Source organism: Carcharhinus amblyrhynchos, chromosome 24 (assembly GCF_965287045.1).
Source record: "Carcharhinus amblyrhynchos chromosome 24, sCarAmb.v2.hapA, whole genome shotgun sequence".
In the NCBI taxonomy this organism is placed as follows: domain Eukaryota; kingdom Metazoa; phylum Chordata; class Chondrichthyes; order Carcharhiniformes; family Carcharhinidae; genus Carcharhinus; species Carcharhinus amblyrhynchos.
The window spans coordinates 28,344,643-28,370,855 of NC_137347.1; the positions used below are offsets into that span (position 1 = coordinate 28,344,643).

Below are 26,213 nucleotides of genomic sequence, written 5' to 3' on the forward strand. Positions count from 1 at the left end.
ATCAAATGAAAATGTGATTATTAGGGTCAATAATGCACCCCAGCCCCTGCTGTGCCCAACGGGCGCAGAAGGTGTCAACTGTGCCCGTGGACACCACATGCTTCCTTTCCAGAGACACCTGGCCGCCAACGTAGCCGGAGACCCTTCTTGGGGAAGGGATTGAATTCTGGAGGAGGTTGCAGGGGTAGGGAGAGGTGAAGTCCTGGAAGCATTTAATCACGTGGAGGCTGAACTTTAATAAAAGGGTGGGGGTGGTCGGCTTGAAATCCAAGGACAGGGAGGCAAAATACAACAAGGCCAGTTTTGACCCAGTGAAATGCACCTTGTGTCAATCGATTGATGCCCAATGGGTTAACTTCGCTGTAGTAAGGTACACAGGCATGTAGTAAACGTTCGTACATGAACAAGCACCGACTGAAAGTTGAAACCTGAATAGCCGAAAGGCAAATTGTTTTGCGGGCGACTCAGCCTCGCACGCTTTTAAAAATCAAAAGTGATCTCGATCAGAGAGGAAAGCACCTCTCCATGGCGAGGAGGCTAATGTAATTCCCGAATCAGCACTCGCCCAAATGCAGCCCTCCCTCCCTGGCTGTAATTACTGTTTAGCAAACAGGCAGACAAGGAAAAGGGGAAAGGCAGCAAAGTGGGGGGAATATTCACATTGGCTAAGGAAGGCTGGAATGAGCACGCATGCGTCTCCCACATGCTGAAACTGACATCTTCAATCAAATGTATATTTCAGTGAAAAATAAAACCCAGGAAGGGAAATGAAAGGATGGATTTCGAATAAGGAAGAGGGAAACATGCCCGCCAGTCCTGCAACAAGTCCAAATGTGATTTAGCGACTGTAAGTACTGCTAACTAATCCTTGCCTAATGAGCCAGTGTTTGGGCGTCTTATTTTGACCCATTGTGACATTCGCGGGCGTGTTTTCTGGAGAATCTCCGGCCAGTTTGTTTGGTGACTCTGATGTGAGAGCTACTCTCTCCCCACCCCCTCCCCGCCACCCCGCTTTGAAAATACCTATTCTGTGTCTCCCGTCGATGTGCCAGGAAAACATATCCCGGCAAGAGTTTGAATAAAAAAGGCTGCGATTGTCGCAGGTTTTAACAACTGCAGCATAAATGGTTACAGTTTCGCTTAATTAAAAAAAACTGATGTACAATGTAACATTGTAATCTCGCTTATCTTTTCAGTACAAGGTACAGTGGACAATTTCACTCAGACTATTGTGACCCTCCCAAGACTGTATGGCTTTGCCTCTGCAACTTTCAGGTTGCAATTCAGGGATACAAATACGGGGCACTATATTGTATGTTCTCCATCGACCCCAATATTGCAGTTCAGTCCATGTACTCCGAGTCAGAAGGTTTGTGCATTCAAATGCCCCTTCACTGATCTGAGCTCATACTGACTCCAATCCAGTACAGAGGGAGTGCTGCACTGTCAGGAGCACCGTTCTCCCAAACAGAATTTCCAACCCAAGGTGCCTGCCCTGGCATTTCAAAGAAGTCTCTCAACACCAGGTTAAAGTCCAACAGGTTTATTTGGAAGCAGAAGCCTCTAGCTTTGGGAGTGCTGCCTCTTCATCAGATGAGTAGATGTTCTGTTCACAAACAGGGCATATTAAGACACAAACTCAATTTACAAAATAATCAAATTTCTCCCACTCACCTGTTGAAAGGGCAGCACTCCGAAAGCTAGTGGCTTAAGCTACTAAATAAACCTGTTGGACTGTAACCTCGTGTTGTGAGGCTTCTTACTGTGTTTATCCCAGTCCAACGCCGGCATTTCCGCATCATTTCAAAGAAGGGCAGTGAGGCTTCTCACCAATGTGCATCTCTGAACCAAAAAAGCTGGAAATACTCAACAAGTGAGATAGCAGCTGTCCAGAGAGAGAGAAACAGTATCGTTTCCAATCAGAACTAGAGTTAAGCAAGTACAGAGGCAGCGGAGAGGTGGAGGAAAACAACGAAAAGGGCTTTGGCTGTGTGGAGGACAGATGAAGAGAGTCAGGTGGATTAGCAGGGTAAATATGCGGGGTTACAGGACTGGGGCTTGGATGAGATTGTGGTTGGGGCAGACTTGATGGGCCGTATGGCCTCCTTTTACACTTGTAGGGATTCTATGATTCTAAGATCTTATCTGACGAAAAGCATGATGGTGTAAGTCAAAAGGAGATAGCAATGGGATAAGTAAAGAAACAAAAGATGGGCTTAGAAGAAGTGTGAATGGCATAGTGGAATTATTACAAACAGCTGCCATCCAAAAACAGGAGACAAATGTTACAATTTGGAATAGTTGAACTCAGAAGTCTAGTCTAGAAGGCTGGAGTGTTGACTTCCATTGGAATGATGAAGGAATCCACAGCAGAGAAGTCAAGTTGGGAATGGAGCAGAGAGTTCAAATGACAGCTGACTGGGAACTGTGGGTCAGGGGTTCCACAAAAGCCCCAGTCCTGTAACTCCGCATATCACTAAAACTGCATTTGGTCATCTCTAGTCTAAAAGAGACCTTCTTGCTTTTTTTTGTGTCACCTAAGTGCTATGTTTTACACTCTGTCTCAGTGGTGAATTTTCAGAGGTGGGGGGTTGGGGCTTGTAAAATATGATGTGGAGTCTGCCCATTGCCTACCTACACCAGTCCCCATCTCCCTTGTAATCTTTCCAACCATAGAGACATCAAGCTGCCTTTATTCTTAGGAACCTTGGTTGAGGAATGTAAATCTACAGCCACAATAATCCTTGCCCCTGCCTCATCTCCTCAACTGTTGACACTCATCTTGCATCCTAAGTAAGCTTGACCTGTGCTCTACTTGGCTGAACAGTCAATAAAAAATTTCACCAAATAAGAACTTGAAAGCTTTAGCATCAGTGTATAATGCTCAAAGAACACCCCATTGCCCATATTGTCACTTGTACCAATTGCAGTTCACCTATCACCTGCCCCAGCAAAACCTAGATTTTAAAATAAGCATCTTTGTTTTTTTAATCCTTCCATAAGCTAGCTGCTCCTTATCTCTTAATCTCCAGATCTGAAATGCATCAAGATCTCTGAGCTCTTCCAATTCTGCACTCTAGCCTATCCCGGATTTTCATTTGGTCTACAATTAGCAGCAACAACTATTTGGGCCTAAACTCTGGAATTACTTCCCTAAACCTCTCCAACTCTCTCCTTCTCTCTGTTCCCTTCAGACATGCTCTAAAACACATCTCTTTGACAAAGCTTCTGGATACCTGTCACAATATTTCTGTGACAAATGTTATTGATGAAGAGGTTTGGAATATTTTACTCCATTAAAGATGTTACGTAATGCAAACTGTTATTCTCGCAGTTAATGACAGAATTCTCCAAGTTTGGAGAATGAATTGAAGCTTTTAAACAAGTGTTTGAGACTTGTCAAAAATTGGTCACAGTGCCCAAGGAACAAGATTCTCATGGGAAACATCTTACAAATTTTACATTTTGCGTAGGAATATGACCTGTGCAATATCCTGCTGGTAGTTGGTTAAACTACATTGCACTGTCACATTTCCTGTTGTGTAAATTGTTCTGGATCTGTAACGAGTAGTTCCACAAAACATCAAGCTGTGTGCAACAAGAAAACGGAAGACTAAATTGCTTTACCATCTAGCCATCCCATTCAAGACTGCGTAGATGTTAACTTGGGAATAATTCAACCGCTTTTCTCAAACCAAAGCATCTCTGAACCAACATGGACTCTGACTGAGGAAGTGTTTCAGATTAACATGGGTGAGCAGCTTATCCTTGTGGTGCTGGCTATCATCTTGGACTCTAACTATAGTTATCAGACACCAGTGACAAAGCCAGCCACTGGTGCTATGCAGCCTTATGTGTGCATGGCATTCGGACAAGAGCTAGCTCTAAATTACCATACCAGGACCAGCAAAGGATCCTGCTGCCTTTGATGTCCTTTACCAGTTGATGATTTTATTCTATTTCCTCACTATAACCCGAGGAAACCTTTGGCGTTCTGTAATTCTGGCCTCCTGCAAAACCTCAAATTTCATCACCCCACTGTTGGTAGCTGTGTCTGCGGCTTTCTATGCTAAGATCTGGAATTTGCTTCTTACACTCTTTCTCTCGCTCCTTAAAATGCCACTTATAAATTACCTCTATGCCCAAGCTTTTGTCCATGTGACTTATTTCCTTATGTGATCAAGGTAAATGTTGTCCTTGGAATGTTTTACTATGTTGAAGGTACAATATCAATGAGAATAGTTTTGCTGCTGGCTACGGATGGTATTCCAGAAAGCAGCATCTAGATCTCTGCCCTGATTTGTAAAGACAATATTGTAAAGACTGTATTCATTCATACACTGATGCTAAAGTTTTCAAGTTTTTATTTGGTGATATTTTTTATTGGCTGTTTAGCCAAGTAGAGCACAGATCCAATGGTTAATCTCCATATTGCAGTATTTCTCCAATAACTTGTCAGGGCTTCTTAGACAGCACATCCCCAACCTGTGACCTCCAACACCTTGAAGGCAAGAGCTGCAGGCACGTGGGAACACTATAGGGAGGCAATGGCCTAGTGGTATTATCGCTGGACTGTTAATCCAGAAGCTCAGCTAATGTTCTGGGGACCCAGGTTCAAATCCTGCCATGGCAGATGGTGGAATTTGAATTCAATAAAAGGTATCAGGAATTAAGAATCTACTGATGACCATGAAACCTTTGTTGATTATTGGGAAACTGCATCTGATTCACAAATGTCCTTTAGGGAAGGAAATATGGCCTACATGTGACTCCAGAGCCACAGCAATGTGGTTAATTTTCAACTGCCCTTTGAAATGGCCTGGCAAGCCACTCAGTTCAAGGGAAAATAGGAATGGGCAATAAATACTGGCCAGCTAGTGACACCCATGTCCCATGAATGAATAAAAAAAGTCAGAGTCAAAATCCTGATAGCACCGAGAGAACTTTCACCACATGGTTATAATCTGTCATTCCAGAGATGCTTCACCTTCCCATGGGCACTGGGGTTGGTAATAAATGCCATCCTTATCAACAATACCAAAATACTGAGAGCAAATTTTTAAAAAGTATTATAAATGTCTTTAATGGCTTTGTTTCTTCATATTAGTATCATAAAGCACAGAAAGAGGCCCTTCAGCCTATTGCACAAATGCTTCTCTTTGACAGAGCTATTGAATCAGTCCTACGCCCCTGCTCTTACCCCATAACCCTGCAGTTTCTTTCGTTTTTATACATTTATATAATTTCCTTTGAAAATTTATTATTGAATCTGATTCCGCCCACACTTTCAGGTAGTGCATTTGAGATTATAACATTGTGCTGCAATAAAAACATTCTCCTCATCTGACCTCTGGTTCTTTTGTCAATTATCTTAAATCTCTGATTCCTAGCCCCCCTCCAACCCCGGTCAGTGGAATCTGTTTGCCCCTCTCCATCTATCCACCCTTTTAGGATCCCTTAATAATGTATATATGTATGTGTTTGGTTTTTTTTCCTTTAATGTCTTCCAAGGCAGTGCTCCACATCCCTTGGACAAATGGCCCCTAACAGTGCATTTGGTTGTTAGTTTAGCGCTGATGTGAAGTATCACTGGGTTTCCCATTGACTCCAAACAAGCAAAATGTAAACTCCGAATGCATGCTGAGGAAAAGTGGAGTGAGACTTCGTTGTGATTTAAGTGGACTAGTGCCATGCTCATCCGTCACACTGACTTCTTCTCTGATCTTTCACTTTTTTTTATGCGTCCCTCAAATGTGAGCATTGCAAGCAAGGCCAGCATTTATTGTCCATCCCTGATTGCCCTTGAAAAAGATGAGGTGATCTGCCTCATCTGATGGGAGGTCATGTCTGACAAATTGATCGAGTTCTTTGAGCGGTGCAACAGAAGTTAGATGAAGGAGAACTAGTGGACGTGATTTATTTAGATTTCCAGAAGGCTTTTAACAAGGTGCTGCATAGGAGACTTAAAAAAGTTAAGCACCCACGGTGTTAAGGGTAAGATTCTGGCATGGATAGAGGATTGGCTGATTGGCAGAAGGCAGAGAGTGGGGATAAAGGGGTCTTTCTCAGGATGGCAGCCGGTGACTAGTGATGTGCCTCAGGGGACCACAACTTTTCACAATGTACATTAACAATTTGGAGGAAGGAAGGAACTGAAGGCACTGTTGCTTAGTTTGCAGCTGACATAGATATATGTAGAGGGACAGGTAGTATTGAGGAAGCAGGGGGTCTGCAGAAGGATTTGGACAGGTTAGGAAAGTGGGCAAAGAAGTGGCAGATGGAATACAATGTGGAAAAGTGTGAGGAATGGAAGTATAGACGATTTTCCAAGTGGGGAAACTCTTAGGAAATAAGAAACACAAACGGACTTGGGAGTTCTTGTTCTCAGAGTTAACGTGCAGGTTCGGTCGGCAGTTAGGAAGGCAAATGCAATGTTAGCATTCATGTCAAGAGGGCTAGAATACAAGAGCAGGGATGTACTTCTGAGGCTATATAAGGCCCCATTGGAGTATTGTGAGCAGTTTTAGGCCCCATATCTAAGGAAGGATGTGCTGGCCTTGGAAAGGGCACAGAAGAGGTTCACAAGAATGATCCCTGAAGTGAAGAGTTTGTCATATGAGGAACGATTGAGGACTCTGGGTCAGTACTCATTTGGAGTTTAGAAGGATGAGGGAGGATCTTGTTGAAACTTAATGGGATTGAGAGTTATAGATAGGCCTGGTAGGTATGGATATGATCGGCGCATCTTGTGGGCTGAGGGGCCTGTTTGTGCTGTGGTGTTCTATGTTCTTACACGATACTGTGAAGCCTGGATAGAGTGGACATGGAGAGGATGTTTCCACTAGTAGGAAAAACTAGAACCAAAGGGCACAACCTCAAGCTAAAGGGACGATGCTTTAAAACAGAGATGTGGAGGAATTTCTTCAGCCAGAGAGTAGTGAATCTGTGGAACCCTTTGCCGCCGAAGGCTGTGGAGGCCTTGAGCGATTGAGTGTCCATAAGACAGAGATAGATAGGTTCTTGATTAATAAGGGAATCAAGGGTTATGGGGGAAAGGCAGGACAGTGGGAATGAGGAAAAAAAATCAGGCATGATTGAGTGGAGGAGCAGACTCGATGGGTCAAGTAGCCTAATTCTGCTCCGATGTCTTATGGCCTCATGAGCCACACTCCAGTCCTTGTGGTGTGTAGATGCATATAATGTACTTTTCTCTGTAGCACTCTGAAACAATTGAGTGGCTTACTCAACCATTTCAAGGGGAAGTTAAGAGTCAGCTATGGACCTGGAGTCACATAGCAAGGTGATGACCTAGTAGTATTACTGCTAGACAATTAATCCAGAAACTCGGCTAATGTTCTGGGGACCCGGGTTCGAATCCCACCATGGCCGATGGTGGAATTTTAAATCAATACAAAATATCTGGAAGTAAGAATCTACTGATGACCATGAAACCATTTTCAATTGTTGGGAAAACTCATCTGGTTCACTAATGTCCTTTAGGGAAGGAAATCTGCTGTCCTTACCTGGTCTGACCTATATGTGACTCCAGAGCCACAGCAATGTGGTTGACTCTCAACAGACCTTGAGTAACTAGGGATGGGCAATAATTGCTGGCCAGCCAGTGACACCCATGTTCCATGAATGAATTAAAAGAAGTAAGCCAGATCAGCTAAAGATGGCAGATTTCCTCCCCTGGAGGACATTCCTCACTGGCGAACATTAGTGATAATGCCTCTTCATAGTGCATTGAACAAAACCATAGTTTAACATAGTTCTGAGGACAGAAAGATCTCGGGCTCTGTTAACGCTTACTCTTTATGCAAGGCTGCTGCAAGAGATACTGGAGGAAAACTGATCCCATCAAATCCTGCCCTTGAAAGAGCCAGCACTTTCACTGGGAAAAAAAGAATCACTGCTTTTCTGAGTTTACTAAGAAAACTACAAGCATTTAATACAAAATAAAAACCAAAATGCTGGAAACATTCAGCAGGTCAGGCAGTATCTGCGAGGAGGCAAACCGAGTCAATGCTTCAACTCAATACCCTTTCATCAAAATAAAGCGGAAATGTTTAGATCACTGCTGTTTATTAAACCTGAGAAAATGTGGTTACTATCACTACTTGGGTCACTGTCTGTGTTGGTGTTTGCACATTCTCCCTGTGTCTGCATGGGTTTCCTCTGAGTGCTCCAGTTTCTCCCACATTCTGACAAATGTGCTGGTTAGATGCATCGACCTGAACAGGCGCCAGAGTGTGGCGACCGGGGAATTTCACAGTAACTTCATTGCAGTATTAATGTAAGTCTTACTTGTGACGAATAAATAAATAATCTACATTGACACTGTGTAGTTTTATTGGGAGAAACCTCTCTTGTCTTTTCCAGGCGATGGCTTCTCATCGTTTACAGCTAAGCAGACAGATGTCACAGGCAAGCAGTGATTCCAGATCCCATCGCTTGTGCAGGAGACGTCCCAACACTTGCTGTTTCTGCTGGTGCTGCTGCTGTTCCTGGTACAGACCTCCAATTGTAACAGAAATACATTTTTGTAACGGGTCAGGAGATGAATTGCATGCATCAAATGTTTAAAAAAAACTCTCAAGTCCCACTCCAGAGACTTGGGCATAAATTCCCAGTTGACGCTCCCTAGTGGTGGGGTGCTGCAGTGTCAGAGGATGAGATGTTTAACCAAATGCAATGGATTATGCAAAATCTTGGGACATTTCACTATTTTAAAGGCGCCATATGAATGCCAATTGTTCTTGAATGAAGAGATGACTGAGCTTGAGATTGGGGTGAGGCTGTGGTTATGTGTCAAATTGACAGAACACTAAATTAAACCTTCTTATCTTGTTGCAGCTTAACAGTCAGGAACAAGGATAAACATGATTGCAGCCGGAGAGCATCCATCATTTCCCAGATGGAAAGTCTTCAGAAACAGGAAGAAAGGTGAACAAATCACTCTTGGGGTGGTGATCTCTTTTCAAGTTGAATGTAATGTTTTGTCCTTTTAAATATCAGCACGTAATTCATGAAGTGTTCATAGAATCCCGACAGTGCAGAAGGAGGCCATTTAGCCCATCATGTGCGCACTGACCACAATCCCATCCAGGCCGTATTCCCGTAACCACTCATATTTACCCTGCTAATCCCCCTAACACTAGGGTTGATTTAGCATGGCCAATCAACCTACCTTGCACATCTTTGGACTGTGGTAGGAAACCGGTGCACCCGGAGGGATCCCATTCAGACATGGGGAGAATGTGCAAACTCCAGTCAGTGACCCAGGCTGGGAATTGAACCCAGGTCCCTGGAGCTGTGAAGCAGCAGTGCTAAGCTCTGTGCCACATCTTCACTTTGGCTCTGTTGGTTGCACTCTCCCCTTTTAGTTATGGAGTTTTGCAGCACAGATAGAAGCCCTTTGGCCTGATGAGCATTTTATACAGCCCCATTGAATCAGTATCAAGCCACATACTCCACGATTTTTGCTGAGGGTTGGGGGAGACTAAATACAAAACTCCACAAGGAGTTGAAAGAAACATCTCATGCCCTTGTTGGAAAAAGGGTAGGTAATTCTTCCAGTGTTCTGGCTGCTTTCTTCCCTCACGCACACAAAGATGTTGCTTGTTAGTATCTATCACAATCAAATAAGTCCTATTGGTTAAGTATAACACAGCCTTTGATCGATAGACAAACTGTAAAGCACAAACTGGTACCCCATCCTTATAGATGGTACTGTTAGAAGCATATCTGTTACACAGGAGAAAGGTAATCTTCCATTGGAGCAGACAAAGTGAGGGGGTGGGGGTGTTAGTTTGAGAGAATAGTGAAAGAAAGTGTGCTCTCACTGGTTCCAAGGAGGCCCAAATTCACGTTTAACACCAGAGGAATAAAGAAGGAACTTATGTAAGCACAGAAGCATGAAGTTATTGGGCCCAAATTGTCTATGCCGTTGTTGTACATTCCATATGAGCCACCTCTATCCCCTACTCATCGCACCGCATCAGCAAAATCTTTTACAAAAGTGAAATATTGCGGATGCTGGAAACTTGAAATAAAATCCAGGAAATATTCAGCAGGTCAGGCAGCACCTGTGGAGAGAGAGTAACAGGCTGAATAGTTCCAGTCAGGTCACGATCCAGACATGGCCTTTCTTCTGCCTTGGGGACCCAGAGGTTAAGAGAGCAATAACTTTTAAGCAAGTTTGAAGTCAGCGAAAAGGTGGCATTGCAGGGAAATGAAAGAACAAGAGGGAAGATCATTGGTGGGCTGGGAGGGTGGGAATGACTAAATGGCAAAGGATAGAACAGTCTCAAGGGGCTGAATGGCCCCTGGTTCTATACAAAAGAGATGTAAGACAAAATGGGTGGTAAATGGGATGATTACAGAGACAAAAGATGTGTTCAGAGGAGGTTAAATGTTTGGAGCAGAATGACTAAGTGGGTGGGGGTTCTGAGAGGTTCCAGGGGTGGTGGTGGGCGGTGTGGAGTAGCACGGGAAATGTGGCCAAATAACAAAGGCCCCAGAAAAGAGTGGAAGAAAGATGGCTTGTTTTGTAGAGATGGTCTGCCACTGACTGGCCCGCCAGTGTCAACTGGGTTTCCAGTTTTTTTTATACCCTCTGCTACCTGGCACCCCTCAGCAGGGGGGTGGGTTGGGGGGTGGTGGGAAGTGTCACTGTTGATGTGGGAATGGCTGGAAAATCCCACCCAACATCTTTATTTAGAAATAGTGACATTTCACAGCTGCAATGACTTGTCAGCCAAAGCAAGTTACTTGACTTGGGGCAGCACAGTAGCACAGTGGTTAGCACTGCTGCTTCACAGCTCCAGGGACCTAGGTTCGATTCCCGGCTCGGGTCACTGTCTGTCTGTGTGGAGATTGCACATTCTCCTCGTGTCTGCGTGGGTTTCCTCCCGGGTGCTCCAGTTTCCTCCCACGGTCCAAAGATGTGCGGGTTAGGTTGATTGACCATGCTAAATTGTCCCTTGGTGTCCTGAGATGTGTAGGTTACAGGGATTAGTGGGTAAAATATGTAGGGATATGGGGGTCGGGCCTGGATGGGATTGTGGTCGGTGCAGACTCGATGGGCCAAAGGGCCTCTTTCTGCACTGTAGGGGTTTCTATGATTCTATGACATATGTTGAGAATCTCTAAACAATCAGGAAAGACCAAAGGGTGAGGTCTTAAACCTGTGACTCCACAGGGATGTGGAGATGTTTCCACTTTTGGGGGAAACCAAAATTTGGGCCATAAATACGAGGTAGTTGCTAAATAAAATGCAGTAAGGAATTCAGGAGAAACTTAGGGAATGAAACTTGTTAAAACAAGGCGTATTTGAGACAAATAATATCCAAGTTATTAAGGGGAAACTGGACAATTGCGCAAGGAAGAAAGAATAGAATCCCTACTGTGCAGAACGAGCCAACTGGCCCACTTAATCTGCACTGATCCCCCAAAAGGGCATCCCACCACAGACAGACATCCAAGGCTGGAATAAAACCCTGTTCCCTGGCACTGAGGCAGCAGTGCTAACCACTGTGCCACCGTGCCATACATGAATAGAAGATTCTGCAGCTGAGAAGGGATGGGAGGAGGCTGGTGTGGAACATAAACATTAGTATGGAGCAGTTGGACTGAGCTGGTTCTGTGTTATGAAATTCTCTTTAAGCAGGTAAACAGTTCTAGAACTAAGTCCACAGCATCAGATTTGGAACCCATAGGATGATCCCAGACTGGTATACATTGTTACAATCTGGCAGATGGTAAATATTGTGCTAACCCAATCCCAAAGTGAAACTTAGCATGTTATCATCAGAGGAATGTTATCAGTGCCAGAAGGCCATGGAAGTCAGGTGGGCTAAATGCCCCCTGTTTTATTCCTGAGGGCTTATTTAGCAGGAGGAGGAGTTCAGTGAAAGGGCCGCATCCTCATGACAAGGGAAGGAAAGAGAAGGTTTCCTCACCTGACCAAGAAGGTATGGACAGAGGTAGCTGCTCAAATCAGTGGGCATGACATGGTGCACCATACCCAGTTGTCGTGCCATCTCAGGTTCAATGATCTTCTGTGGTTGGCAAGGTTAAGTGCAGAGATGGCATGGGCCTACGCTGAGGTGTAGTCAGGTGTCCGTTCCGCTGGGTGCTCAGGGGTCTGAGTGTGTGCCGACTGGCACTGAAGTCAACCCCGCCAAGGCAGGACTGTCAGCACAATAAGCCACAGTGCATTGGAGAAGAGAGGTGTGCCATAGTGAAATGGCCTGCTAAATACCCATATTGGGGTGTGGGCATCAGAAATTGGTCCACAAGGAAGATGGAATTCTGAGGCTTTCTATTATCCCCTATCAGGAGAAGACCAGTCACAATGCTGCACAGGGCCACCAAACTGGTAGGAGATTGCTCAAACTGCTGGTGCTTATCAGGACTGAGAGATATACTCTTGAGTCAGAGTGCCACCAGCCAGCTTGCTCCCACAATTCTGGTCAGATGGAGGTCTGGGATGAAGGTAAGTTTGTAGGTCCCAGGTCTGTGTACTGTGGGTAAGGGAAGGTGCACAGATCCTGCTTATCAGAGAGTGAGTTGTCCCAGCTAGAGTGCCCATTGAAGCTCCAATACAGGTGTCACCATGCATCATCTCTCCATTGTCTCAGTGAGCCACCTGGCATGTATAGTGATGACTGAATTCACTGATGTCTTTCTTCTGCTGAGGAGGCAATCACACCAACTGCAGGTGACCCCGAGAACCCCCATCAAGCACTCGCAGGCATTGCTCCTGCACCTGTGTCACGCTATCTTTCGGTAGCGGGCACCAGCGTAGATACTCACACGTCGGTGGGCATTGGGTCGAGATCTCCACAGTGCGCAGCTGTGAGAACCTGTCACATTTGTGAGGAGGTGGCAGAGGTACTAGGGTGTTGACAGTGAGAGCACTGCTAGAGACCAGGACCATGCTGAACTCTAGATACATCCATCAGACGGTAGATGGTTAAGACCAGTGAGATGTAGAGGAAGATCTGGCAGAAATCTACGAGGGACTGTGTGCCATGGCATCTACCATTCAGGAGTCCATCTGGAACATGAGCCCTGAGTTAACCCTAAGCACAAATAAACAGCCTCCTCCATTGAGAGAGTGGTGACTCTTTTGGAGGGGCTGCTACAGGAACACCCTTAGGGGTTCCATGGCTCACACTCACACCTGCAAGGCAACACACCACTGTGACCTCTGGAAATCACTGCCAGTGTGACTGATGGATAAGTCTCTCTGCTACTGTCTGTCCATCAGTGGTGAGCAGGGAGGTGCAAAACCTCGTGCTGTTGGAGGAGTTGTTTTTAATCTCTCTGGGTTCCTCTCAGAGTGCTCAGGATGAGGACAACAGCTCTCCACCTCTCTGCCAGTGGTCACTGACTGAGGAGTGCTCAGCCATGGGACTGGGTACTCCTTCCCAGTTGGAGACAATTCAGGCACTCGCAGCCAGAGGATGCTCACCAAGGTGGTCATGGCTGCCAAGGCAGGAAAGCCAGCAGGCTGCCTCCAAGTGAGAGGGAGGTGCCAAGATTCAGCACCCACAGGAGTAAGTTTAATGCACCTTAAACACAAATAGTGACATTATTTGCATTTACTACTTTTGAGGTTTGTGTTAGGTTTGCTGTTTTTATGTTAAGTTTCATTAGCATTTTACTGAGTTCAATGGGTTGCATTGGCTGCATGCTTTCTGCACTAGTCAGATGTAGCAGAGGTTTGTAAGATGAGGGCTTTGTGCAGGATTTCTGGGTTGGTCTTTAAAGGAAAGTTTGTTTGGGATTGAGATGTTACCATTGGATTGAGTCAGCAGCCTCCATGTCATGGATGCATCCCTCATGCTCCTACCCACAATGTCATCCACCTCAAAGTCCTCACCCTGTGTGATCCCAGGCTCATCCTCATTCCCATCACTGGAGTCACCCTCCCTGGCCTGTGGCCATTCTCCTCAGCCTCCACTGAACCCCAGCAAATACCTGTCACCTCCCCACCTGTCAGAGTTGGATTGTGCTGGATGCAGAACACAGCCACACTCTAATGAAATAATAGCCTGGGTCAGCCGAGGCATTGGAAGTGCATTTTGAACATTCATGCGAGTGCATGACTTCTGTTATATCTCGCCCTCTGCCTCAGCTCTTGAGTGACAGAGTGGGGTCATCAGACACCTCATCAAACAATAGCCCCCATCACCCAGCGGCCATCCACCCAATCATTGCAGGAGCCATGAACAGCCTTGTGAATGCTGTAAGATATTTGAAATGTGTGATCTCTCTGGAATGCGGACACCGACTTGCAGAATCTGTGTCCCTGGGTCACAGACAATCTGCATGTTCATCAGCAGGAAGGGGCATCACTTGAAAAAATTCCTAAGTGTCAAATTCACATTAAAAACTGGAGTAAATCCCTTTGGTTTTTTTAACATGATTTCCAGGGTGTAACTCCCACACTCTGCATCACAGAGTGACCTAACGTGAATCCTGTTAGAAATCAGTGGGTGGGCCTTTTGAGAAGTTGACAGCAAAGCCCTGAGCAGGCCACTGTGGAGTTTGTACGTTCTCTCTATGTCTGTGTGGCTTTCCTCTGGGTGCTCTGGTTTTCTCCCACAGTCCAAAGGTGTGCAGGCTAGGTGGATTGGCCATGCTAAATTGCCCCTTAGTGTCCCAAGATGTGTAGGTTGGGTGGATTAGCCATGGAAATATGTGGGGATAGGCATGGGGACGAGGGCCTGGCTAAAACGACCTTTCAGAGAGTTGGTGCAGACTCGATAGGCTGCACTGTAGGGATTCTATATGAAAGCATAAACCCCTGCAAAGTATGTATTCCTGATAGCTGGAATTTCCCTCTTTGATCCACAGCCGGAATCTGAGCCTGGAAGAAGTCACTGCCTGGTCCCAGTCCTTTGAACAGCTGTTGAAACATCCAATCGGCAAGAACGTTTTAATGGAATTCCTTCGTAGCGAACACAGTGACGAAAACATTCTCTTCTGGCTGGCTTGTGAGGAACTGAAGCAGGAAGATCACAAAGCCACCATAGCAGAAATGGCAAAATCTATATACCTGGATTATATCTCAATCCTGTCTCCAAAGGAGGTGAGTGATGTGTAAGTGAACTGAGGCCTGTGAATGAAGAGGACACGTGCAAGAAAGAATTAATTAATTTTAACTTTCACCATATATCCAAGTGCTCTCCAGCCACTGAATTGCAATCACTGATGCAAGAAGCAAGGCAGCCAATTTTATGCACAAACAGCAATGTGATAACTAAGCAGATAATTTATTTTGATGATGTTGGTAGAGGGATAAATATTCACCAGTACACCATGGAGGCACAGTGGTTAGCACTGCTGCCTCACAGCACGAGAGACCTGGGTTCAATTCCGGCCTCGGGTGACTATCTGTGTGGAGTTTCCACATTTTCCCTGTGTCTGTGTGGGTTTCCTCCAGGTGCTCCAGTTTCCTCCCACACTCCAAAGATTAAGTTGATTGGCCATGCTAAATCTCCCCTTAGTGTCAGGGGGACTGGCAGGCTGAATGTGTAGGATTACGGAAATAGAGCCTGGGTGGGATTGTGGTCAGTGCAGACTCGATAGGCCAAATGGCCGCCTTCTGCACTGTAGGGAGACAATGACCAGAGAGACTTTCTCCACTGTTCTCCTGAATAGTAAGAAGTCTCACAACACCAGGTTAAAGTCCAACAGGTTTATTTGGTAGCAAATGCCATTAGCTTTCAGGGCTACACAACAGCGCAGGGTCGCTGAGCAGAGACTGATAGCCAAGTTCCACATGCATGAGGATGGCCTCAACTGGGATCTTGGGTTCATGTCACACTATGTGTAACCCCCATAACTTGCCTGGGCTTGCAAAATCTCACTTACTATCCTGTCTGGAGACAATACATATCTCTTTAACCTATGCTCAATGCTATCTCCACTCACGTTGTCTGCACCTTTAAGACTTGATTAGCTGTAAAGACTCACATTCTAAACAGTATTCTGTGTGTGCCGTTATATGCCCTGTTTGTGATCAGAACTCCCCACTCACCTGATGAAGGGGCAGAGCCCTGAAAGCTAGTGGTGTTTGCCACCAAATAAACCTGTTGGATTTTAACCTGGTGTTGTGAGACATCTTATTTTGTTCACCCCAGTCCAACGTTAGCATCTCCACCTCCTGAATAGTACCAGGAGATCTTTTATATCCACCCGCGATAGCAGATGAGCGTTTAGTTTAACAGCTCTTGTGAAAGATGGCACCTTCAATACCACACTGGGAATGTTATCCAAGACTATGTTCTCAAGTCCTTGGAGTGGTATTTGAACTCGTATCTTCTGACTTTGTGAGAGAGCTGCCAAATGACCCGTGGCTAAATACTGTCATGCCTCCCCTTTTATCCTTCAGATTTGCTTCCCTTCTGTAGTGAACGAGTAAATTCTTGCTGGGCACAGTTCCATTTAAGCTTTTGCTCATTTAGTACCTCAGCCAAGTACTCATTCTGGGCAACAAACGTTCCCCAGTGTCTGCATTCCTACACTCACTTCAAAATTGGACAATTCAGTTTGTATTTATTTCCTCGTTCTACCTATCAAAATGTATCACCTCACACTTTGTGGCATTGAATTTTAATTTGTCATGATTCCAACCATTTTCTCTGCCTGCCTGAGTTCATTTGAAGTCTATTATCTTCCTCACTGCTATATTTTCAAGTTTCTTATCTGTGAATTTCAATATTGTACACTGCAATCCAAGTCTTTGTATGCAAAAAACGGTGGTCTGGTGCTGAACCTTGGCGAATGCCACAATAGAGTTTCCCCCCGTCTGGAGAAACAGCTCACCACAGCTCTTAGTTTTCTAACGCATATCCAAATTAATGCAAGATCTTTCATTCCTCCTTCCTTGCTGCATCAGCTTCAGAATTGAAGCAACTCTGGCTTTGGAATGTGGGTATCACTGCAATGCCAGCATTTAATGGGGCGGCACAGTGAATAGCACTGCTGCCTCAGTGCCAAGGACCTGGATTGGGATGGTTCTATATCTTTATAAAGTTAGGTATGAGTATATTCAATTCACACATTGCTTTAAAATTAACAAAGGAATTTGAACTGTTCAAGCCTCAAAAACAGCCACTCTCTAATAGTAAGATCTATTTCACAACACCAAGTTAAAGTCCAATAAGTTGCTTTGGTATCACGAGCTTTCAGAGCACTGCTCCTTCATCAGATGAGTGAGCCAGAGCAGTGCTCCAAAAGCTCGTGATACCAAATAAACCTGGTGGACTTTAATCTGGTGCTGTGCCCACCCTAGTCCAACGCCGGCATCTCCACATCCTATTCAAATGGGAGTCAGTGATAACATCTCCCCTGTTTTTAAAAAAAAAGGATTGCATCCTAACAAAATGTGCAAGTTCATGGCTGAGTTTCTTTCTCTAGGTTAGCATTGATGCAAGTGTGCGAGAGACAATCAACAAGAACATGGCGATGCCAACAGCAGACATGTTTGACGAAGCACAGATGCAGATATACGCACTGATGCACAGGGACTCCTACCCGAGGTTTTTGAATTCACCAATGTACAAATCCCTTCTGCAAAATGCTTCAGGCAATGCTCTGGACTCGTAAGTGTGACAATCACTCTGGCACTGTGTCCAACATCAAAAACCGAGGCGATACAAAGATCTTCTCAACAAAGGACTATGAAGAATCAAACTCTCAGGCATCCCGTGGGGGTCCTTCACACCACCTAAAGCAAAATGGGGCCATCATCTTCTCACCAAAATGACCACCACTTGCCTTACTGATATAACATGGACAAGCATTGTGTCGTGTCCCGTGATCTATCCATAACTTATTGGTCTACAAATAACGAAAACTAAAGAGATTGGAAGCTTCCTCTTAACACCCACCAGATCTGAATAAGGACGTTGGCATTCTCAGTGTAAATCCAATCTGAGATGAGAAAAGTTGAGTCTTGGAGGAAGGTAATGCCCTGAATGAAAACCCAACTTTCTCTTTCAATGTCCCATTCACTTGTCGTGCAATTGAATGTTTTAATTTCAGGTTTCACTTTTCATCTCATCAGCTCTCTAACGTCTTGCAAAGCTTCCTGAATATTTATGAATGGACCCTTTAATACTTCGGGTAGCTAAGTTGTTAAAATTATTGTCTTAATAAACTGTTTTGTAGAATTGACAATGTGTTAGATGATTGGTCATTGTAACTGATTTACTTTATAGTTCAGGCAATTTTGGACCACTAGGCATCTAATTATAGCTGGAGGTATGAATAAAAATCCTACTCCAGAGACTTGGACATTTAATCTAACTTTCCGGCGCAGCATTGTCAGAGTTCTGTATTTGGATGAGGTGTTAAATATCCACCCTCACAGGTGGATGTAAAAGTTTCCACAGCACTATTCCGAATAAAAGCAAGAACTCCTTCCCAGTGTCCTGGCCACTATTTATCCTCCAATCAACATCAGAAACAAATGATCTTATCTTTATAACATTGCTTTTTGTGGGATCTTGCTGTGCACTAAGTAACTGCTGCGTATCCTGCATTACAACCATGATTCCACATTGCTTATTGGCTATAAAACCATGAGGTTGTGAAAGGTTCTATAGAAAATGCAAGTTCTGTCTGTCAAGCAACCAGGTGGTTGGCACTGCTGCCTCACAGGGCTAGGGACCCAGGGGTTCGATTCCCAGTTTGGACCATTGTATGGAGTTGGTACGTTCTCCCCCGTGTCTCTGTGGGTTTCCTCCGGGTGCTCTGGTTTCCTCCCACAGTCCGAAAGACGTGCTGGTTGGCCATGCTAAATTGCTCCTCAGTGTACCCAAACAGGCACCGGAGTGTGGCAACTAGGGGATTTTCACAGTAACTTCACTGCAGTGTTAATGTAAGCCTACTTGTGACACTAATAAACAAAGTATATAAATGCAAGTTCTGTCTGTCAGGCAGTTTTACATCCCCTCCTTCCTCCCCCCTGCCAGTGAGACAAACAGCATTGTGTAATCTGGGAGGAAAAGGACAGTGCTTAAGGAGGAAAGAATTCCAACATGAACTGTGCTCCAATGAGCTCTCATGTTTAACCACAGAATGAGCATTCAGGGCTAATATTGAATGGTCATCTTTTACTAGTTTACTCAATGGACTTGCATCCAATATTAACCTATAATCAGCTGGTTTCTGATTGATCAGCTTAGCTTAATTTTAACCACGAGTTATAAAGTCACAGGATCACCTCACCCTGCAGCGTCATCTGGGCTGACAGTCCAGTGCTGCTTTGAGGGAGTGCTGCATTAGAATTGGGGGTGAGATGTTAAACCAAATTCTGTTCTAATGATTTGGGTGGATATTAAAATTCCCATTTTGTTAAATGAAGAGGGAGGACAGGGGCTCCTTCCAATTTCTGGACCAGGATTTGTCCCTTAGTCACCACCATGAAAACAGGAAGTTTTAACTGGTTAGCCTTCTCGTTTCTGGGATCTGTCGTGTGCAATGGGTTACTGTAATTATCTACATAACAGTCATATACTCAATTATTCTAGAGAGTAATATGAAGGACTTTAACATTGGTGGCACAGTGGTTAGTGCTGCTGCCTTCCAGCACCAGGGACCCAGGTTCGATTCCTGGCATGGGTCACTGTCTATGTGGAGTTGCACATTCTCCCTGTGTCTGCGTTGGTTTCCTCCTGTAGTCCAAATATGTGCAGGTTAGGTTGATTGGCCATGCTAAATTGCCCCCTAGTGTCAGGGTCAGGATAGGATTGTTGTCAGTGCAGGTTTGATGGGTCAAATGGCCTCCTTCTGCACTGTAGGGATTCCATGACTTTTTTGAGATTTGTGGTAAGATGCTGTAGACACAAAATGCAGATGAAGTGTTGCATTTTGGGTAAGTGGTGGTCGGAGAAAGGAGATGTAATGGTGGATGGGAGGGCACAGAGTGATGATTGTGGCCAACAGATGGGAAGTAGAGTACTGGCTTGCGTTCTTCAAATGTAGGGTCAGATGCAACATTTAAAAACTTATGAATTGTGGTCTACCGGTTAAGCTGAAAATAATCCTGGTTTTTCCGAGTGCAGCTGTGAGGGACTGCCTCAGGGTAAAGTATGATTGCAATGTTGACCACAAGCTGGTACCTACTGGCACATGCTGAGGATCTAACATGCACACTTGCTGCTTCTTGGATTTTCTGCCTGAATGTAGGCCTGATCCACAGCAGTGCAATCTCCTCCATGGGTCACCCCAGACAGAACAGGAATCAATCCTGGCACCAATCAGATCCACACCACCCATCCATCCAACTGCTGGATTGTGAGTCTTCTAGATACCATTGCAAACCGTTTCTTCTTAATTACTCTGTCAAAATCCTTCGTGATCTTGATCGCTTCTATGATAAGCATAACCTAAATATATAAGTCGGACTTGTTATGTTACACTGCTTGAGATTTTCAAAAGCAAATAAGTTTCCAATCTGGACTTGCTGTGATGTCACCACCTCTGATAAGCATGTTCCTTAAGATACACTTTATTTTTGCCCGGTCCATTCTGAGCTTTTTGTAACTTTAAGGGTGGGAGTAAAAAAATTTTTTAAATTGCTTAGACCCTTAATCACCTGTCCGAATAATTTTATTAGACTAAGGCCCTATTTGAATACAAGCTGCTGTCAACTCATCCATTTGCAAAGACTGTTGTGATATCCAACTGCCTCTAAATTGATCATGTTGAACCTCAACAGGCAAATGATGGGAAGCATTCTAAGAAGTACCAAATGCCTAAAGGGAAAAAACATTCCGTTTAGTTTGGTTAACGTCGCACAATTTGATCTCCTTTAGCTGAGGAAAGATATACTTCCCTAGGATTGGGTGCATAAGAAATAGGAGCAGGAGTAGGCCATCTAGCCCTTCGAGCCTGCCCCGCCATTCAATAAGATCATGGTTGATCAGAAGTGGATCAGTTCCACTTTCCCATTTTCTCCCCGTAACCCTTAATCCCCTTGTCTATCAGAAATCTATCTACCCGTGACTTCAATATATTCAGCGAGGTAGCCTCCACCTCTTCAACGGGCAGAGAATTTCAGAGATTCACCACCCTTTGAGTGAAGAAGTTCCTCCTCAACTCCGATCTAAACTGCACCCCGCCCCCCCCCCCCAACTTATTTTGAGGCTGTGCCCTCTAGTCCTGCTATCCTTTCTAAGCGGGAAGAATCTCTCTACCTCTACCCTATCCATCCCCTTCATTATCTTATACGTCTCTATAAGATACCCCCTCAGTGCAACAAAAGTTCACCAGGTTGGATAACGTTTTCATCAGGAATCAATGAGACAATACTCGGGAGAAGTTTGTCTTCAGTTTCTATGGTTACCTACACAGCCTATGGAGAATTCTTCATTGATATTCTTCATAGTGGGAGTTAGGAATGTGGAACTCACTACTGCAGGGAGTAGTTGAGGTGAATATCAAAGATGCATTTAAGGGGATGCTAAATAAACACACAAGAAATAAAAGATCTATTAAAAAAGCTTATAGATGAAATAGAGTGGAAGCAAGTTCATGTGAAACATAACAAAGGACTAGTTGTGCCAAATGACCTGTTTCTGTGCTCAGAGTGCTTATGTATTTTCAAAGATCTAATATTGGATTCTTGGGATATCATATGGCCATGGAAACTCACTCTGGATAAGAAAAAAGAACTAGAAGGAAAGTACTGTTTTTAATGAAAAAAAGGCTTAATTTAATAATTTGTTGACGCTCACATTGTTAAAGCAGCTACTCGAGTTATTGAATTCAAATATCTGAAACTGGTCTGAAGAGGGAAAAGCTGAAGACTCGATTTTTCACTGAAGCAACAAGTGAGCGTTATAGAAGAGCATGAGGATAAAAAAGCACACGGTTTCCAACTGCAGGAAAATATTTCACAGACACTTAGAAAACAGACTTAGAGGACAGTAGTAAATGCGGGTGGTGGGGGTCTCATCCTGTGGCTGGATTGCTAGCAAGGGTTTAGTGTCACCTCTTTTAAGGCCTACTCAGGATCGAGGGCCCCAAGGCACAGCTCACACCTACAGAGCTGCTGGATAATCTGCTGCCAGTACTACTACACCCACCTGAGGCCTAGTTTCATTGCTGGATCCCAATCCACAGGTTGGTTATGGAGGGTCATTGGGTGGGATCACAGTGAATGGCGGTGGGGTGAGTTGGCTACAATGGCAGGGGTGTGCTACCAGACACCCCTCCGTTCCCCCAACTCCAAAATCTCCCAAGCAACTCTCCACAGGTTTGCCTGTTGTGCTCCCCTCATGGAGAATGCCTGCCTGCCTGCCGCTTGGTTAATATTAGTAACAGCAGAATGAGGCCCTAAAATTTAATTATGCACTTCAAGGCCACATGACGGTGGGGCAGGAAAGCCAATCATGGGCCTTACCATCACATATTTAGTTGGGATAGAGGCAAGAAGGTGGAGGGGACTCACTTCCTGCCTGATTAAATGCTCTCCTCACCCCAGCTACCAAACCACCAGGGTAAGGCGGGGTGGGGAAAGAGCATTAAATAGCTCCCATACGTACAGTTTTAGACATGAGAATTAGGATTGCTATCTCTCCACAAGTGTCCAAGAATTAAAGATTAAAGTCCAGGATTCTACTGCGACCAACATCAAAAAGAAAAATCTCAGTCACTACAAAACTTGATCTATAAAATTTTCTGAAAGCATTTTTATTAGTTATAAAATTATTAGAAATGGGAGAAATTAAAAACTGGCAAGGGTGAGGAGTCATCTAGTCATTTAAACAAGACTATGGATGGGATTTTGCCGCCATGCTCGCCCCCAAGACTGGAAAATCCCACCCGAGGTCAACGAACCTTTGCATGGTTCGTCTCCTTCCCCCTTCCACCCCCAAAACCAGCTAACAATTCCCCAGGTGGACGGAAAGGGTAAATTCCGTCCAATGTTCGCATTCCAGCTGGCCGTGGGAAGCAGACTGCACAGGATTGGTTAAGCTAGTGTCCAATGAATGAGGGAGTGGCAGTTCATTGGAGACAGGCGTGTGGGCAATTTCCAGATATCGAGGATGAAAGCACACAAATGGGTGTGTTTTTAAACCCTGATCTCCAGCCAGAGTTGGCAGCCCTACTCAGAGCAAATGGCATCCCGTTTCCACTGTCACGGGTTTTCTGTTTCAATGGTGTTCGTGTGCAGCCATCGGGCAGGAATCAGGTCAGGCTATGAACATCACAACCAAGCAGCATCTCGGCACTTGCTTCTGAAGGGTGACTGCTTCAGTGAGATCGAAAAGGACATCCTCCATTTCTCATGGAACTATACTTAGCAAAAAAGCTATCACTTTTTTTTAAGAGGGAGAAATTACAAGTGGGGTATTTGGGGAGTGGGGGTGGTTTGAAGCCAAATTGGGGGTGGAGCTCTTCTTAAAAGAACAAATTAACAATTAGCAACACAAAAAGTAATAGTCTCTTTGAAGATGTAGTAGCAATGACTGGGCTTTTGGACTAAGGCAGTACATTGTTTTTATTCGTTCATAGGATGTAGGCATCATGGCTAGGCCATCATTTATTGCCCATCCCTAATTGCCCCTTGGGAAGATGGTGGTAAGATGCCTTCTTGAACTGCTACAGTTCAAGTGATGTTAGGGAGTGCTGTTAGGAAGTTCCAGGATTTTGACCCAGTGACAGTGAAGGAACAGCAATATATTTCCAAGTCAGGATGATTTGTGACTTGGAGGAAACTTCCAGGTGGTGTGTTCTAAGCATTTACTGCCCTTGTCCTTTGAGGTGGTAGAGATTGCAGGTTTGGAAGGTTCTGTCAAAGCAGTCTTGGTGAATGGCTGTAGTGCATCTTGTAGATGGTACACACTGCTGCCACTGTGCATCAGTGGTGGAGTGAGTGAATGTTAAGATGGTGGGTGAGGTGCCAGTCAAGTGGACTACTTTGTCTTGGATGGTGTCGAGCTTCTTGAGTGTTTGAAGCTGTGCTCATCCAGGAAAGCAGAGTGTATGCCATCAAACTCCTGACTTGTGTTTTGTATATAGAGATCAGGTTTTGGGAAACCAGGTGCATTTTCCTCTGCAGAATACCCAGTCTCTGACCTGCTCTCGTGGCCACAATATTTACATGGCCAGTTCAGTTCAGTTTCTGGTCACTGGTAATCCCCCTCGATGTTCATACACTCCTATAAGTGTGGAAATAATTTTATATTATTGTAAGGAGAGTTGGTTCCCAACTGCATTCCCAGATAAAACTACTTCAGTTCAATCTAAAAAAAGACATATTTTTTAAAAATCGGATTAAGAATGAGAAATGGGAGAAATAAAAGATTGGCACTTATAAACTCATGGGGTGGGACTTTCCAGCCGCGCTCACCCCGAAACCGGAAATTTCCGCTCAAGGTTGACAGACCTTCTCATAGTCTGTGTTCCACCCGTTACAGTTCCCGTGGTGAGCGAGATGGGAAACTTCAGCCCCTGCAACAAAATTAATTCTTTGAGAACTAGCTTAACATTCCTGCAACAAAATAAACAACAGGAAAACCATCTCTTGAAATATTAAGAATGCCACAAAATTTGGTTCCGTGCAATTTGCAAGCAATTGGATTAAATTCACAGTGATCACCAAGTGTCAAAATCTGAATCTCTTTTAGACGCAATTTACACAGCGGGAAAAATACAGCATGCAAAGGTTGCAGATGTCATTCACTTCAAGAGTTAAGAAACAAATTGCTCTCTGATCCTTTGATGAACAGGTCAGAAAAGCAGAGCGAGAGTCTCTGGCCTTGCTGAATTATACTCTTTCCTCACAACACATTGTGATTTAAACTGTAGCGAAGAATGTCTCAATGCTGTTCATGCAGCCAATCAGCAGAACTGAAATGAGAAAAGTAGGAAAAGTTGCTTCAGAATCTTAATATTTACTGAACTCTTATTCAAGAACATTAGTGCTTTGCTTAACTGGGTCCCACTAGGGTTTAACATCAACCTACCAAAACAAAGCCAAGATCATAGAAACCCTACAGTTTCTGTGGAAAGGAGGCCATTTGGCCCATGTGCCGGCAACAATCCCACTCAAGCCCTATCCTGTTACTAGGGGGCATAACTATAAGGTTCATTTTGGGAGATATAGGAGGGATGTCTGAGGTAGATTCTTCACTCAGAGTGGTTGGGGTGTGGAATACACTGCCTGCTGTGATAGTGGAGTCGGATACTTTAGGAACTTTCAAGCGGTTATTGGATAGGCACATGGAGCACACCAGAATTATAGGGTGTGCGATAGCTTGATCTTGGGTTTGGACATAGCTCGGCACAACATTGAGGGCCAAAGGGCCTGTACTGTGCTGTACTGTTCTATGTTCTATCCCTGCTCAAATACCCTGCTAATCGCTCTAACCTGTCACACCTCAGGACACTAAGAGTTAATTTAGCTTGTCCATTTAACTTGACCCGCATATCTTTGGACTGTGGGAGGAAACTGGAACATCTGGAGAAAACCTACACAAACACAGGGAGAATGTGTAAACTCCACACACTCAGTGACCCAAGTCAGGAATCAGACCCAAGTCAGGAATCAAACCCAAGTCCCTGGAGCTGTGAGACAGCAGTACTAACCACTGTGCCACCATGCTGCCCAAATCAACATCATTATTTCCTTGTAATTTGGCCCAACAACATGTTCCAGTCTCTGTTACCCCAAAAGTAGTGTTATTATAGGGAAGTATGGCATTTGATTGCCAGTGTTTACTGACCCCAGCAGGAGCAGTAATAAGCTACCAAATAATTGGCATCAGTGTCCCGGATTGGGGAATAGAGGAAAAAGTAGTGAGACAGATTTAGGTCTGGCCTGTGGAATATCCACCAAGGAGGTATTTGTTGACACACACTAAAAGTAGTCAGTTGACCAGGATAACAAAGTTGTTAGCATCCATGGAATTATAACCCAGCTTGAGACAGCATCCTCGAGAAGCGAGATGTGAAATATGGGCCAGGTTTTTACCAGCCTGCCACACCGCATCGCTCCCTGGTGAATGTGGTGAGTCTTGAAATTCTCTATTCAGTTCAGCGAGACTGTAATATCCCACCCAACGGGAGGCCGCCATGGACACAGAGGAGGGACCCTCCAGCCACATTAGAGAAGGTAATTCATGTCCAGAATTCCCACCCAATGGTCGCTATTCAGTGAGCCCAATCCCTCCCCCACTGCT

At 44.7% G+C, this 26,213-nt stretch overlaps 2 protein-coding genes across 3 annotated transcripts in view; one reads left to right on the forward strand and one right to left on the reverse strand.

The window, feature by feature from the left end:
- Nucleotides 1-504: 504 nt before the first annotated feature.
- Nucleotides 505-17,735, forward strand: LOC145357723 (regulator of G-protein signaling 17-like). The gene is made up of 5 exons (XM_080211147.1): nucleotides 505-847; nucleotides 8,383-8,510; nucleotides 8,857-8,946; nucleotides 14,869-15,103; nucleotides 17,437-17,735. Exons 2-5 carry the CDS (start codon nucleotides 8,386-8,388, stop codon nucleotides 17,623-17,625), a joined length of 639 nt encoding a protein of 212 aa, XP_080067273.1. The 5' UTR covers nucleotides 505-847; nucleotides 8,383-8,385; the 3' UTR covers nucleotides 17,626-17,735.
- Nucleotides 17,736-22,690: 4,955 nt separating this feature from the next.
- tcea3 (transcription elongation factor A (SII), 3) overlaps nucleotides 22,691-26,213 on the reverse strand; it is a 39,571-nt gene continuing 36,048 nt past the window's right edge. For both annotated transcript variants that reach the window (XM_080211335.1, XM_080211334.1), the window contains one exon: nucleotides 22,691-24,882. In XM_080211335.1, the coding sequence (XP_080067461.1) occupies nucleotides 24,874-24,882 (9 nt within the window). In that variant the 3' untranslated portion in view covers nucleotides 22,691-24,873. The remainder of the gene's footprint in view (nucleotides 24,883-26,213) is intronic.

What these genes read in the sequence shown, in the direction of transcription:
- LOC145357723 (XM_080211147.1), top strand. Translation starts at nt 8,386, where the DNA reads ATGGCTTCTCATCGTTTACAGCTAAGCAGACAGATGTCACAGGCAAGC. An exon ending in TGGTGCTGCTGCTGTTCCTG is followed by an intron (nt 8,511 to 8,856) that starts GTACAGACCTCC and finishes ATCTTGTTGCAG; the next exon opens with CTTAACAGTCAGGAACAAGG. An exon ending in CTTCAGAAACAGGAAGAAAG is followed by an intron (nt 8,947 to 14,868) that starts GTGAACAAATCA and finishes TTTGATCCACAG; the next exon opens with CCGGAATCTGAGCCTGGAAG.